The 15506-nt window shown below is 41.3% G+C and overlaps 1 protein-coding gene and 1 pseudogene across 1 annotated transcript; both read right to left on the bottom strand.

Annotated features, from left to right (window-relative positions):
- Nucleotides 1–2545: 2545 nt before the first annotated feature.
- Nucleotides 2546–10523, bottom strand: LOC100770584 (annotated as a pseudogene).
- A 3807-nt stretch (nucleotides 10524–14330) lies between these two features.
- LOC100768293 (olfactory receptor 6C2-like) lies at nucleotides 14331–15284 on the bottom strand. The gene has a single exon (XM_027391862.1). It carries the CDS (start codon nucleotides 15282–15284, stop codon nucleotides 14331–14333), a length of 954 nt encoding a protein of 317 aa, XP_027247663.1.
- Between the last annotated feature and the right edge of the window lie 222 nt (nucleotides 15285–15506).

Raw genomic sequence — 15506 nt, 5'->3', positions numbered from 1 at the left:
AGGGCTACACGGGTGTACCATCTGGCTGGTTTATGTTATTGTATCTTATCAGAAACATTTATGAGATCCTAGGTGATTTTACTAGATACAAAAAGGGGATTCCTTTAAGATTATAGGTAGGTTAAATTGCTTGACTGTTTTACCCATTTTTATGTATATAAAAGCATCATGTTGCTACTTTAAATATATGTTTTAAAGCCAATAAATGACACATGAAATAACGGATGCATGTAAATAGATGATAATTTGAGCTCAATTTTCACCTAGAGCAGTAGACAATGTAGAGTGCTGAAAACATTTACATTTATATGAAGACAATACAGTAATCACTGATTTCAAACTCTGACATATTCATCCTTGTAGGAAGCATTTATTCTGTTAATTTTCTGTAATAAACCATGATTCATATACATTTTGACTTTTTATATTTGAAAAACTCATACTTTGAAGATAGTTCAGGCACTATTTATGAATAGGAATGAGAGATTGGCAGTAAATGGAGATGTCCCAGGAAATTCCAGGAACCTCCAGTGTAATCTTATTTTTTTTTAAAAACTTAATTATTTTTTCTTTTATCCTTCTCTCATACATTCATCCTGACCACAGTCTTCCCTCCCTCCACTCTTCCCAGTCCTCCCTTATATCCCCCCCTCCCCAGATCTACTTTCCCAGCTACACCAACCACCATAACACGTATGCAGAAGACCAAGCTCAGACCCATACAGGTCACTTCAATCTCTGTGAGTCTTGTGAGCCTTGCTTAGTTGATTCTGTAGGCTATGTTCTCATAACGTCCTTGACCACTATGAAATCCTCCCTCATTTCTATGGGGTCCCCCTGACTCTGCCTAGTGTTTGGCTGTGGGTCTCTGCAGCTGATCCCATCAATCGCTGGATGACACCTCTCTGATGACTATTGGGTTAGGCACTGATCTGTGAGTTTAGCAAACTATCATTAGCAATCATTTCATTGAATCCACCCTCTCCCAGGTGTGTTTGATTCTGTTCTAATCTCTGGTTCCTGGACATCCAGGCAGTGTCAGGTGTGGGTCCCCTGTCATACAGTGGGCCACAAGTTGGACCAGTCATGGCTTGGCCACTCCCACAAGTTCTGTGTCACCATTACCTCAGCACATCTTAGAGGCAGGACAGATTGTAGGTTGAAAGTTTTGTGGCTGTGTTGGTGTCCTAGTCCCACTGTTGGGAGTCTTGTCTGGTTATAGAAGATGTCTAGTTCAGGCTCCATATCCCCCATTGCTAGGAGTTTTGCAGGGTCACTCTCACAGATTCCAAGGAATTTCCACTGTACTTGGTTTCTACATTGGTCCTCAAATGCCCCCTCCTCCCAATTCCAGTCATCCCTCCCAGTATTCTCTCCCTCAACTCCAACTCTATCCCTCCTGCTCCCATTCCCACCTGCCCCCAGACTACTTGCAAAAACATTTCCCTTTCTCAAGGAGATCCATGCATCCCCCCCTTGGGCCCTTCTTGTTTCTTAGCCACTCTGGGTCTGTGGATAATCTCATTCCTTTAATAGTCAAAGAATCAGAGCAGGAACTATTCATCACTGGAACATATGGGATGGATGTGTATCAGTCATATCTGGGAAACAGGCCTCAGGGATGTCTTTCTATTAGTTTAGTTTCCCAGCCTAGTCCCACCTCCAAACAGGAGTTTCCTAGAAAAGACAAAAAATGTGTGAGTAGTAGAAATTAAGGCTTTAAGAAAGATTATTGTGGTTGAAACTGGATGTGGGGAGACGAATTCGTGGCTGGAGTGGATCTAATATTCTGTCAGCATATTAAATGATAGCTATAATTGTTCAGCAGGAAGGCCAGAAGTTAGAGTGACTCATTCTTCTCAGATGAATCTCAGATATCCTAGGGATGGAATGTATGGTCTTTGTCTTCCAGGAGATAGCCCCAATGAAGCATTATGAAACAGAAAACCTCCCAAAATACCATTGAGTTCGTTTTGTGTTGGCCATCTGCTGCTGGGTATGGGGTTTGCCCTTTAGAGTAGTTTATATCCGCTGCAAGGCTCCATTGAAGAAAACATCCTTCTAATGCCTTCTGTAGAGCTGTACTTCAGATAGATGGTGCTTAAATCTGGTTCTGTTGTGGAATGTCCTCCTCCAACTATTATGATTCTAAGTTTTACTAGGCATAGTAGTTTGGATGGTGTCTATGGCTGCAGAATTTGAAGTACATCCATTCAGGCCCTTCTGTCTTTTAGAGTCATCACTGAAAAATCAGATATTAGTCTAATAGGTCTGTTCAGATGTTACTTGATGTTTTTTCCTTGCGGCTTCTTTTGTACTCTTTCTTTGTTCCGCACGTTTAGTGTTCTGGCTATTATATGTTGTGGGGAATTTCTTTGCCTGTCTAGTTCATTTGGTGTTCTGTATGCAGAATTTGATTTTTTTTGGGGGGGTACCAAAATCCTTTATTTGAAGAAATGGTACAAATTAAAGAACTTAAGCAGATGTTTGGGTGACTTATAGAAAAGGTAACGGCAGCTGACATGCGTGCATTGCCTCAGTGACGTCACTGGTGGCTTCGGGAAGTCAGCTTAGCTCTCACTATGTCCCAGGGTGTGCTTGTCAAAGGGATATTCTGCCATGCCAGCTTCAGGGGCTCCCATCTTGCGCAAGTTGGTCACGTCGACACCCAGCTCTTTGATGGATTTCACCTGCTCATTCAGGTAATGGGTCTCAATGAAGTCACACAAGTGGGGGTCATTTTTGTCAGTAGACAGTTTGTGCAGTTCCGGTAGTGACTGATTCACACTCTTTTCCAAGTGAGTGCACACTCCATTGCGTTCAGCCCGCTCTCCCAGTCATCACGGTCTGGTTTCTTGATATCCTGCAGGAAGATTCGGCCACCTCGTTGGTTCTGCAGCTTCATCAGTTTCTCAGCGTGTTCCCTGTCCTCATGAGATTGGTGGAGAAAGTATTTGACAAAGTTCTTCAGAGCCACATCATCCCGGTCAAAGAAGCAAGACACTGATAGACGTAGGAGGCGTACAGTTCCAGGTTGATCTGGCGGTTGATGGCAGCCTCTGAGTCCTGGTGGTAGTTCTGGGGCACTTGCGAGGAAGACGCGGTGGTGGTCAGGCGGTGGTGGTTATGGCGGCGGCGGGCTCGGTGGCGACACTGGAGCGGGGGAGCGACAAGGTTGCAAAGGGTTCTGTCCTGAAGCGGCCGGCTGGGGTCGGAGGGGTTGACCGCGGGTTCCGTTCAAGCACTGTTGAAGCAGGAAACCACGCGACTCTGGAGGAGAACGTCTCAGATTTGATTTTTTTTTATAGTGTCTCATGTTTCTTGGATTTTTTTTGGATTGGATTTTCTTAGTTTTAACATTTTCTTTGGCTGAAGTATCTGTTTCTTCTATCTTATCTTCAATGCTTGAGATTCTGTCTTCCATCTCTTCTATTCTGTTGGTGAGGCTTGCCTCTGAGTTTCCTGTGCCACTTCCCCAATTTTCCATTTCCATTTTTACCTCAGTTTGGGTTTTCTTTAGTTATCCCATTTCCACCTTGGTGTCTTGATCTGTTGTCTTAATTTAATTCCACTGTTTGTCTTCATAGATTTCCTTAGTGGATTCATTCATATTTTCTTTAGGTCCTTGAACATAGTCATGGATAGCTACTTTTTCAATGTATTATGTTTGTCTTTTACTATAAAAATACATAGGAAATTATATTTTGTTTAGTAAAACACATCCAATTATCTTGAGGTACCTTGAAACAATGTCATGTTATTACACTACTTTTTTCTTAGCTGAGTATAATGATAGCAAGTGACTTTCTTTTAAAATAACAATGTATGATGAATATTATTGCTTCTCCTATGAATATGGCAAACAAATTAGTAACATGTTAGAAACATTTTCTGTGTACATATTAAAATAGGTTTTCGACTAATTGCATTAATTATTCTTTTCTATATCATGATAGCTATTTTGAAGTCCTTGTCTTGTGCTTCAGCTATATTGCAATAGGGTTGCTGGGATCTAGTTGTATTTTTATGCTGGCATGTAGGTTTGTGGATTGGGATGATGATTGTAATTCTAGGTGTTGATATCATGGTTATTATAATTTTGTTTCTGGTTGACTGTCATTTTAAACTGAATCCATTAAACTATTCAGAATCATTTGAGCTGGAAGATATATTGAGTGTTCCAATTTAGCATAAGCTATTTTGTTTTCTTATTGGGCTTAATATTGTCTGATTATCTTGCTTTGTTTTCTACCTTTGATTGTTAAATTAGAAATAAAATCAGGATTGCATTAACTAGAAAAATATGATTTGTTTTGATTGGGAATTTATTCTGAAAAATGTTTGTTTGCAGGGAGATAAAAAGTAAATTAATGTGGTAGAATGTATTTGGGTACAAAACATTTTTCTTAAAATTTAAATTAGAAACAAGCTTCTTTTACATGTCAATCCCAGTTCCCTCTCCCTCCTCTCCTCCCCTTCTCCCCACCAACCCCCTATCCCATCCCCTTTCTGCTCCCCAGGGAGGGTGAAGCCTTCCATGGGGGAATCTTTAAAGTCTGTCACATCATTTGGAGCAGGGTCTAGGCCCCCCCAGTGTGTCTAGGCTGAGAGAGTATCCCTCTATGTGGAGAGGGCTCCCAAAGTTCATTTGTGTACTAGGGGTAAATACTGATCCACTACCATAGACTGTGGCACCATAGATTTTTCAGACCTCCAAACTGACTTCCTCCTTCAGGGGGTCTGGAGAACAGTCCTATGCTGGGTTCCCAGCTATCAGTCTGGGGACCATGAGCTCCCCCTTGTTCAGGTCAGCTGTTTCTGTGGGTTTCTCCAGCCTGGTCTTGACCCCTTTGTTCATCAATCCTCCGTCTTTGCAATCGAATTCCACAGTTCAGCTCAGTGTTTAGCTGTGGGCTTCTGCATCTGCTTCCATCAGCTAGTAGATGAAGGCTCTAGGATGGCATATAAGGTAGTCATCAATATCATTATCAGAGAAGGGCATTTAAGGTAGCCTCTCCACTATTGCTTAGATTGTTAGTTGGTGTCAAATTTGTAGATCTCTGGACATTTCCCTAGTGACAGAATTCTCTTTAAACCTATAATGGCCCCATCTATTGTATCTATTTTCTTGCTCTCCTCTATTCTTCACCTGACTAGGTCTTCCTGCTCCCTCATGTCCTCCTCTCCCCTCCTTTTTTCTTCTTCTCTTCTAACTCCCTCTCCTGTTCCCCCATGCACTCAATTAGCTTAGGAGATCTTGTCCCTTTCCCTTTCTCTGGGGACCATGTTTGTCTCTCTTAGGGTCCTTCTTGTTTCCTGGCTTCTCCTGCAGCATGGATTGTAGACTGCTACTTCTTTGCTCTATGTCTAAAATCCATATATGAGTGAGTACAAACTCACTCATATAAGACAATGTTTGTCTTTTTGTGACTGGGTTACATCACTCAGGATGGTTTTTTTCTTCTAGTTCCATCCATTTGCCTGTGAATTTCAAGATTCCATTGTTTTTTCCGCTGAGTAGTACTCCATTGTGCGAATGTACCACATGTTCTCCATCCATTCTTCGGTCGAGAGGCATCTAGGTTACTTCCACGTTCTGGCTATTACAAACAGCACTGCTATGAACATGGCTGAACAGATGTCCTTGTTGTATGAATGAGCATTCTTTGGGTATATGCCTAAGGGTGGAATTGCTGGATCTTGAGGTAGACTGATTCCCATTTTCCTGAAAAACTGCCATAATGATTTCCAAAGTGGCTGCACAAGTTTGCACTCCTCCCAGCAATGGAGGAGTGTTCCCCTTTCTCCACATCCTCTCAAGCATAGACTGTCATTGGCGTTTTTGATTTTAGCCATTCTGGCTGGTTTAAGTTGGTATCTCAGAGTTGTTTTGAGTTGCATTTCCCTGATGGCTAAGGATGTTGAACAATTTCTTATGTGTCTTTCAGCCATTTTAGATTCCTCTATTGAGAATTCTCTATTTAGTTTTGTACCCCACTTTTAAATTGGATTATTTGGTGTTTTGGAGACTAGCTTCTTGAGTTCATTGTATATTTTGGAGATCAGCTCTCTGTCAGATGTGGGGTTGGTGAATATCTTTTCCCATTATGTGGGCTGCCATTTTTTCTTGCTGACTGTGTCCTTTGCCTTACAGAAGCTTCTCAGTTTCAGGAGGTCCCATTTATTAATTGTAGATCAAGATGTCTGTGCTATTGGTGTTATGTTTAAGAAGCGGTCTCCTGTACCAATTTGTTCAAGGGTACTTCCCATTTTCTCTTCTAAGAGGTCAGTGTGGCTGGATTTACACTGAGGTCTTTGATCCATTTGGATTTAAGTTTTGTGCATGGTGATAGATATGGATAGATATGTCTTCTACACGCCAGCATCCAATTATGCCAGCACCATTTGTTGAAGTTGCTTTTTCCCCATTGTATAATTTTATATTCTTTGTCAAAAATCAGTTGTTTGTAGGTGTGTGTGTTAATATCAGGGTTTTCAATACGATTCCATTGGTCTACCTGTCTATTTTTATACCAATAGCAAGCTGTTTTTAGGACTATAGCTCTATAATTGAGCTTGAAGTCAAGGATGTTGATACCTCTGGAAGTTCCTTTATTGTACAGGGTTGTTTTGGCTATCCTGGGTCTTTTGTTTTACCATATAAATTTGAGTATTGTTCTTTCAAGGTCTATGAATAATTGTGCTGGGATTTTGATGGGGGTTGCATTGAATCTGTAGATTGCTTTTGGCAAGATTGCCATTTTAACTATGTTGATCTTAGCTATCTAAGAGCCTGGGAGATCTTTCCATTTTTCTGGTATCGCATTTAATTTCTTTCTTTAAAGAAACTTCTTGTTATACAGGTCTTTCACTTGTTTTGTTAGCATTACCCCATGATATTTTTTGTTGTTTGTGGCTATTTTAAAGGGTGATGTTTCGCTGATTTCTTTCTTAGCACATTTATCGTCTGTATATAGTGGGACTCCTGATTTTTTTGAGTTAATCTTGTATCCTGACACTTTGCTGAATGTGTAAGAATTCCCTGGTAGAGAGCCCCCGTTGAGGGCCCTACCCTGCCTGGGGAGTGGTGGGTGGATGGGGTGGGGGGTAGGCCGGAGGTGGGGGAGGAAGGTTGGGGGTGAGGGGAGGGAGAGGGAGAAGGGACTTGAAATAAGCTTGTTCCCTAACTAGAACTAATAATAAAAAAAAGAATTCCCTGGTAGAGTTTTTCAGGTCACTTATGTAAATGTAAACTATCATATCATCTGCTGAAATACTGAAAGTTTGACTTCTTCCTTTCCAATTTGTATCCCCTTGATCTCCTTTTGTTGTCTTACTGTTCTAGCTAGAACATCAAGTACAATATTGAAGAGATATGGAGAGGGTGGACAGCCTTGTTTTGTTCCTGATTTTAGAGGAATGGAGTTGAGTTTCTCTCCATTGAGTTTGATGTTAGCTGTTGCTTTGATGTATATTTGCTTTTTATTATGTTTAGGTATGTTCTTGTTATCCCTGATCACTCTAAGACCTTTATCATGAAGGGGTATTGGATTTTGTCAAAGGCTTTTTCTGCATCTAGTGAGATGATCATGTGGTTTTCTTTTTCAGTTTGTTTATATGGTGGATTCCATTGATTGATTTTCGTATGTTGAACTATCCCTTCACCTCTGGGATGAAGCCCACTTGTTCATGATGGATGATTTTTCTGATGTGTTCTTGGGTTTGGTTTGCCAGTATTTTATTGAGTATTTTTGCATCAATGTTCATGAGAGATATTGGTCTGTATTTCTCTTTCTTTGTTATGTCTTTGTGTAGCTTGGGTTCCAAGCCTTGTAAAAGGAGTTTGTCAATGTCACTTCTGCTTCTACTGTGTGGAACAGTTTCAGCAGTACTGGTATTAGCTCTTGTTTGAATTTCTGGTAGAATTCTGCAGTGAATCCATCTGGCCCTGGGTTTATTTTTTTGGATGGGAAATTTTTGATGACTACTTCTATTTCATTAGGTGTTATAGGTCTATTTAATTTGCTTATCTGTTCTTGATTTAATTTTGGTAAGTGATATCTATGCAGAAAATTGCCCATTTCCTTTAAATTTTCCAATTTTGTTGTGTACAGGTTTTCAAAGTATGACCTGATGATTCTCTGGATTTCCTCAGTGTCCGTTGTTATCTCCCCCTTTTCATTTCTGATTTTGTTAATAACATGCTCTCTCTCCGCCTTTGGTTAGTTTGGATAAAGGTTTCTTTATCCTGTTGATTTTCTTGAAGAACCAAATCTTTGTCTCATTGATTCTTTGTAATGTTTTCATAGTTTCTACTTTATTGATTTTAGCTCTCAATTTGATTATTTCCTGGCATCTACTCCTCTGGGGTGAGTTTGCTTCTTTTGTTCTAGAGCTTTCAGTTGTGCTGTTAATTCTCTTTTGTGACTATTCTCCAGTTTCTTCTTGTGGGCAGTTAGTGCTATGAACTTTTGTCTTAGTACTGCTTTCAAAGTGTCCCATAAGTTTGGGTATGTTGTATCTTGTTCTCATTGAACTCTAGGAAGTCTTTAATTCTTTTGTTTTTATTTCTCTCTTGACCCAGGAATGGTGCAATTGTGAATTGTTCGAGTTCCATGAAGTTTGTAGTGTTTCTGCAATTTGTGTTGTTGTTGAATTCTAATGTTAATGCATAGTGGTCTGACAAGACACAGGGGGTTATTCCATTTTTTGTATCTGTTGAGGTTTTCTATGTTCCAGGTTATGTGGTTGATTTTAAAGAAGATCCCATGTGGCACTGAGAAGAAGGTATATTCTTTTTGTGTTTGATGGAATGTTCTAATCCCAGTTGGGTCATAAGTTCTGTTAGTTCCTTTGTTTCTTTGTTAAGTTTCTGTCTATTGGTCCTTTCTAGTGGTGAGAGTGGGGTATTGAAGTCAGTATATGTGTGTGAGGTTTTATGTGTAATTTGAGTTTTAGTAATATTTCTTTTACGAATGTGGGTGCCTTCGTATTTGGGGTATACATGTTCAGAACTGAGACTTCATCTTGATGGACTTTTCCTGTGATGAATATGAAATGACCCTCTTCATCTCTTTTGATTGAATTTAGTTTAAAATCTAATTTGTTAGATAATAGTAATGTTACACCTGCTTGTTTCTTGGGTTCATTTGATTGGAAAATCTTTTCCCAACCTTTAACTCTGAGGTAAAGTCTTTCTTTGATGTTGAGATGTGTTTCTTTTATGCAGCATAAGGATAGACTCTGTCTTCATATCCGTTCTGTTAGCCTGCGTCTTTATTTTTTTATCAGTGAATTAAGACCATTGACATTGAGGGATATCAATGACCATTGATTGTTCATTCTTGTTTGTTTTGGATTTGTTGTTGTTGTTGTTGGTATTGTGTGTGGATTCCCTCCCTCTTTTTCTTTTGGTGTTTGGTAAAGTGGGATTGTCTATTGCCTATGTTTTTGTGAGAGTAGTTATCTTCCTTGGGTTGGAGTTTTCTTTCCAGGACTTTCTGTTGGGCTGGATTTGTGGATATGTATTGTTTAAATCTTGTTTTGTCATGGAATATTCTTGTTTTCTCCATCTGTAGCAATTGAAGACTTTGCTGGGTATAGTAGTTTGGGCTAGCATCCATGTTCCCTTAGCATTTGTAGAACACCTATTCAGGACCTTCTGGCTTTCAGAGTTTCCACTGAGAAGTGAGGTGTAATTCTGATAGGCCTGATTTTATATGTTACTTGGCTTTTTTCCTTTGCTGCTTTCAATATTTTTCTTTAAGTAAGTTTGGTGTTTCAGTTATTATGTGGTGAGGGAACTTCTTTTTGTGCTCCAGTCTATTTGGTGTTCTGTAAGCTTCTTGTACTTTCATAAGCATATCCTTCTTTAGGTTGGGTAAGTTTTCCTCTATGATTTTGTTGAATATGTTTTCTGTACCATTGAGCTGTATTTCTTCACCTTCTTCAGTACCTATTATTCTTAGGTTTGGTCTTTTCACAGTGTCCCATATTTCCTGGATATTTTGTGTTAGGGATTTATTGGACTTAAGATTTTCTTTGGTTGATGACTGTATTTCCTCTAATAAGTCTGCAACACCTGAGATTGTCTCTTCTATCTCTTGTGTTCTATTGGTTATACTTATATTTGTAGTGAAAGACCCCCCCCCCCCCGCCCTTAGCTTTTTCTTTTAAGTTTGCCTCCTCCTCCGGTCGGCAGCTGGCGGGGCGCGAGGCGAATGCATCCTCCCCTGCACTCCCCAACCCCTGATCCCCACAGCCGCCGGCTTCCACTTCCCCGCCACCGCGCAAGGCCGGCCCCCGCGGGCCCAGAACGCGAGCCGGAACCAGCCAGCAGCCCATGAGCGCACGACCGGCTGCCGGCTCCCCCCCAGCCGGTTCACCCCGGCGGGGCTCGCGCCCCGGCACGCCCGCCTGGCACCGTGCCCCGAGGAGCCCGCGGCGGCGAGAGGCGCCCTCCCTCCCCCCCCCCCCCCCGTGGCCCCGCTTGACGGGGATCGCTCTGTCCCAAGGTCAGCCATCTGGATGAGGCAGAAGATAAAGGCCGGTTCGCCTGACTACTAGACCTTGAGAAAATGCTGATTTGATGCTTTTCGCTTCTGTACTGTGCTTTTTCTCCTATATAAGGACCCCCCTTCCGGGGCTCGGGGCTTGGCCTAAAAGAAGCTAAGCCCCCGGGTACCCGCGCCACTAATAAAGCCTCTTGCTTCTTTTGCATCCAAAGTTCGTGGTTTCGCTGATTCCTGGGTGCGGGTCTCCTTCTACGAAAGTACCTCTTTGGGGGTCTTTCATTAGTTCCTGATTGTGTACCCAACTTTTCTATTTTGAGCATTCCCTCATTTTGTGTTTTCTTTATTATTTCTATTTCAGCTTTCAAGCCTTGAACTGTTTGAATTGTTTCCTTCACTTGTTTGATTGTTTTTTCTTGGCTTACTTTGTATTATTTAAGAGATTTGTTTATTTCTTGAATATTGTATTTTCCTCCATTTCTTTAAGGGATTTTCTCATTTCCTCTTTAAGGGTTTCTATTTTCTTCAGGAAGTTGTTTTTAAGGTTGTTCTTTTCTGCTTCATCTGTGTTGGGATGTTCAGGTCTTGTTGGTGTAGAGTCCCCTAGATTCTGGTGGTGTCATATTGGTCTTTGTGTTGTTGAGTGTGTTCTTCTTTTTTTTTTAGATTGATAACAAGTAGTTTATTAAGGAATAGTACTCATGCAAGGGAGCCAGTGATCAGGTTTGCATTGGAGCAGGAGGGACCTACAACATGCTTCCTAGTCAGCTCAGCCAGCAAAAGAGAGAAAAGGGAGTGCCTCCCTCCTACTTAAACCCTTGTTACATCACTCTGACCATGCCCACGTGGGCATGGTCAGCTACCTGTGACCAGGACCAAGTGGGCATGGTCAGTGGTACCTCTGTTGTTTTTGCTTTATTATCATCTATTTTTCTCCATTTTAAAATTTGAATTGGAAATAAGATTGTTTTATATGTCAATCCCAGTTCCATTTCCCTCCCCTTTTCCTCTAGCCCCCCCAACTAACACCCTAACTATTCCATATACTTTCTGTTCCCCAGGGAGGGTGAGGCCTTCCCTAGGGGGTCTTCAGAGTCTGTCATGTCTTTTGGGATAGGGCCTGGGCCCACCCCCATGTGTCTAGGCTCAGGGAGTATCCCTCTATGTGGAATGGGCTCCCAAAGTCCATTCCTATGCTAGGGATAAGTACTGATCTACTACAAGAGACCCCATAGATTTCTGAGGTCTCCTCATTGACATCCACTTTCATGGAGTCTGGAAGAGTTCCATGCTGGTTTCCCAACTATCAGTCTGGAGACTAAGAGCTCTCCCTTGTTCAAGTCAGCTGTTTCTGTGGGTTTTACCACCTTGGTCATGACCCCTTTGCTCATCACTCCTCTTTGAGTGTGTTTTTATACCGTCATCTTCCCATCCCTTCTTCGAGTGGGTTCTGTGGGGTCTCTCCCTCTCCTCATGTCTCCCAGTTGGTGTAGGTGTGCCAAGACTTCAATTAAGGAATTGGCAACTCTGAGTGTTCCAGCCTTTCCTGGTATTGTCCTCACTCAAGTGCATGGTGTAGGGGGGCCAAGACTCAAGTGGAGGGTGGAGGGCAGAGGTCATAGGTGGGGCCAAGACTGAGATGTGACCAAGCTCAGGGTGGTCCATCCTGCTGGCATGGTTTCTGTACATGTGGAGCAGAACCAGGAAGTTTCAAGGAGGGGATGGCGGGAGTTGGGCCCTAGTGGAACCCACAGTCACCTCAATCAGAGGGTGGAGGGCACGGGGGTGCTAAGACTGAGGTATGGCCAGACTCTGAGTGGTCTGTCCTGCCCGATTGGGGAGGGGACCTAAGAGGTTCCAAGAAGGGGATGGGGGAAGTTGGACCCTAGTGGAACCCACACTCACCTCAAGCAGAGAGCAGAAGGCTTGGAGGGGCACAAAAAGCTTTTCTAAAAGTAAAATTTTTATTTGACAAGTTTATATATGTACATAATGTATTTTGGTCATGGTCACTTTGAAATCTCCTCTTTTCCGTGTGTGTGTGTGTGTGTGTGTGTGTGTGTGTGTGTGTGTGTGTATGCATGTGTATGTGTGTTTAGGCCAGAGGCTAGTGTTAGCAATCACTCTTTGTTCCTCTGCCTTATTTATTGAGTCTAGGTCTCTCATTCAAAGACAGATGCTCAATGATATAATAATAGTCTCCATAGCAGCTTGCTCTGGGGATCCTTTGTCTTCACCCTGTAAAGCTGGAATTACAAGTGAGCTGCCATGCCCCCCACATTTAGATTGGTTCTGGGATCTAAACTCTGATACTCATACAGCAAACACTGTACCAATGAGCCACCTTCCCAGCTTCAAATTCTCTTCTGCCCTTCACTCTTCTGTAACTCTTCTTCCCAATATGTTCTCTCCTTCTTTCATGTTTTTCTCCCTTTCTTTTCTTTCTCCCTTCTCTTCTTCCTCCTCCTCCTCCTTCTAATTCTTCATAACTCGCTGAGGTTAATTAGGGTAGCTTACATGTGCATGGGACTATTTTCTGGGTAATGGACAATTTCCTAGTGGCTTAACCCCTGAAGAAAAATGAGTCTCCCACTGTCAATCGTCAGTAACTGTCAATAACTCTTCAATAATGAGGGGTGTGTCCTCATATGTCCTTCCCAATCTCTGATGGAATGTTGATGATCCACAGCTGATATGAGTTCATGAGTGAAACCGCTATGCCATGCCCAGAAGACAGTGTTTCACTGTCTTCTTCATTCTAGCCTTGCTTTTTTTCTATTTTCCTTGGTGTTTTCTGAGCCTCATATAGTGGTAATAAATGTTTTCTTTAGGGCTGATCATTAAACAGATGCTTATTTTCAATTATGAGTCTTTGACCCTTCTAAAAGAAGCTACTCTGACCAATTTTGAAAATAGCACTATTTATGGGGATAAACACAAATATTTAGAAGTCTGTTTGACATTCCCATTTAGCAAAATGATAGTAGTAGGTTCCTCACATAGGGTCCATGATCTCTTCAGCCATAATCATATCATAAGTACATTACCAGGCATAAATTTCTTCTGGTAGGGAGGGTCTCAATTCAATTAGAAAGTGATTGGTTGCCCATGTAGCATACATAGCATACATTGCATCTGTCAGTATATCTTGCATAGATAACAACATTGTTTCAGCATGGAAGGCTCACTATTGGTTAAGATATTGATATCTTTCCCCCATAGCACCCTGCATGGCACCTTATGGTACAATGAAAGCTAGCCAGCAGCGACAAAGATTCCAGCTCAGTTCCAGGTTGATTTATCCTATGTTTTATAACCAAACTGTGCGCTGTCTCCAACAATAAGCCTATATCATGTAGTTATGTTGGATAACCAAGAGTAGGGGCAATATCCTGTACTGTTTTGGAGGTGTTGGGGTTTCCCTAATAAAAAAGACATAGGGAGGTATCCCATACCTGTCACTGGAATTTTCATATCATAACCTGTAGCTCCTGGGAACAGCATAAACCTCCCAGTTAGAGCACATGTGTTCAAACTCCTTTAAAATATTCTTAATTAGCTTACTAAGTACTGGGTTTCCATAATGCTTTTTACACAACATTAATTGTTATTAACCCTTCTCTCAAGATCTCCTCTTCCCAGTCCCTACTCTCACTTAAGCCTCTATCCAAGTACTCATCTTCTCTATTTTCTTTTCACAGCTGTTCTGCTGATTCTTTCTCAAAAGTTATTGAGAAGGTTCATCCAGATAGAGATCCAATCAAGAAGAGACAAACATATACACACTTTAATGGTTTATGCTTAATTAATATTTTATTTCTATATTTGATCTTTCCCTTTCTTCACTGAGATCATGGCAAATTTTTTGAAGGAATCACTGAAGGCTTGTCTCACTTGCTTATTTCTCAGAGTGTAAATGAATGGGTTCAACATGGGTGCAATTGATGTCATTAAAACTGCCACACCTTTACTGATAGCCACAGATTCCTTTGCTGAAGGGTTGATGTAAATGAAAATGCAGCTTCCATAGGTGATTGAGACTACGATCATGTGAGACGAACAAGTGGAAAAGGCCTTTTTCCTTTGCTGGGCAGAGGGGAATCTTAGAATGGTCTTGATGACTTGTACGTAGGACAGAACAACACACACGAGGGTCAGGATGAAGGTTAGCACTGCACAGACAATCACCAGCTGCTCTATAAGCCAAGTGTCTGAACACGAAATCTTCAAGATGGGAGATGCATCGCAGAAGAAATAATCAATAATATTTGAGTCACAGAATCTCAAATTTAGGAACAGAGTAAGTGGTGGGAGTATGATCAGCAAGCCAGCCATCCAGCAGCAGAGAACTAGCTTGTGACACACCTTGCTGCTCATGATGGTTACATAATGCAGGGGTTTGCAGATGGCCACATAGCGATCATAGGACATAACAGCCAGGAGAAAAAATTCAGTTACTCCAAAAACATCGGTGAAAAATACTTGAATGACACAAATATTGTAGGTAATTGACCTGTCTCCTGTTGCTATGTTGTACAAATATCTAGGGATACAAGCAGATGTAAATGCAATTTCTAATATGGAGAAATTTTGTAGAAAAAAGTACATGGGTGTTTTAAGGTGGGAATCCAATGTAGTGAGTGATATGATTGCCAGATTCCCAGTTATACTCAACATGTAGGCAAAAAATAGAAGCACAAAAATTGGAATCTGAAGTTGAGGGTCATCTGTTAGTCCCAACAGAATGAAGGTGGTTATCGTGTTGTTTTTCATCACTGACTACTGAATTATTCAATCTTCATGTAACATTTAGAGATGTCTTACTTGAAAAGCAGCAAGGCCAGGTAGAAGGAAACTGTTATAGTAAACTTATTAACGTGTACCTTCTTCTTCAAGTGGTAGCTGATGGTATTCTTGTGAGCTTAACTATTCAACAATCGATTTTAGTCAGTTGGTTTGGCAGTTTGTGATATGTTTGTAAAGATAAACCTAAAT

This window comes from Cricetulus griseus (assembly GCF_003668045.3).
Source record: "Cricetulus griseus strain 17A/GY chromosome 1 unlocalized genomic scaffold, alternate assembly CriGri-PICRH-1.0 chr1_0, whole genome shotgun sequence".
Classification (NCBI taxonomy): Eukaryota; Metazoa; Chordata; class Mammalia; order Rodentia; family Cricetidae; genus Cricetulus; species Cricetulus griseus.
The sequence above is the reverse complement of the archived record's forward strand: the minus strand, read 5'-3'. Positions and strand labels throughout refer to the sequence as shown.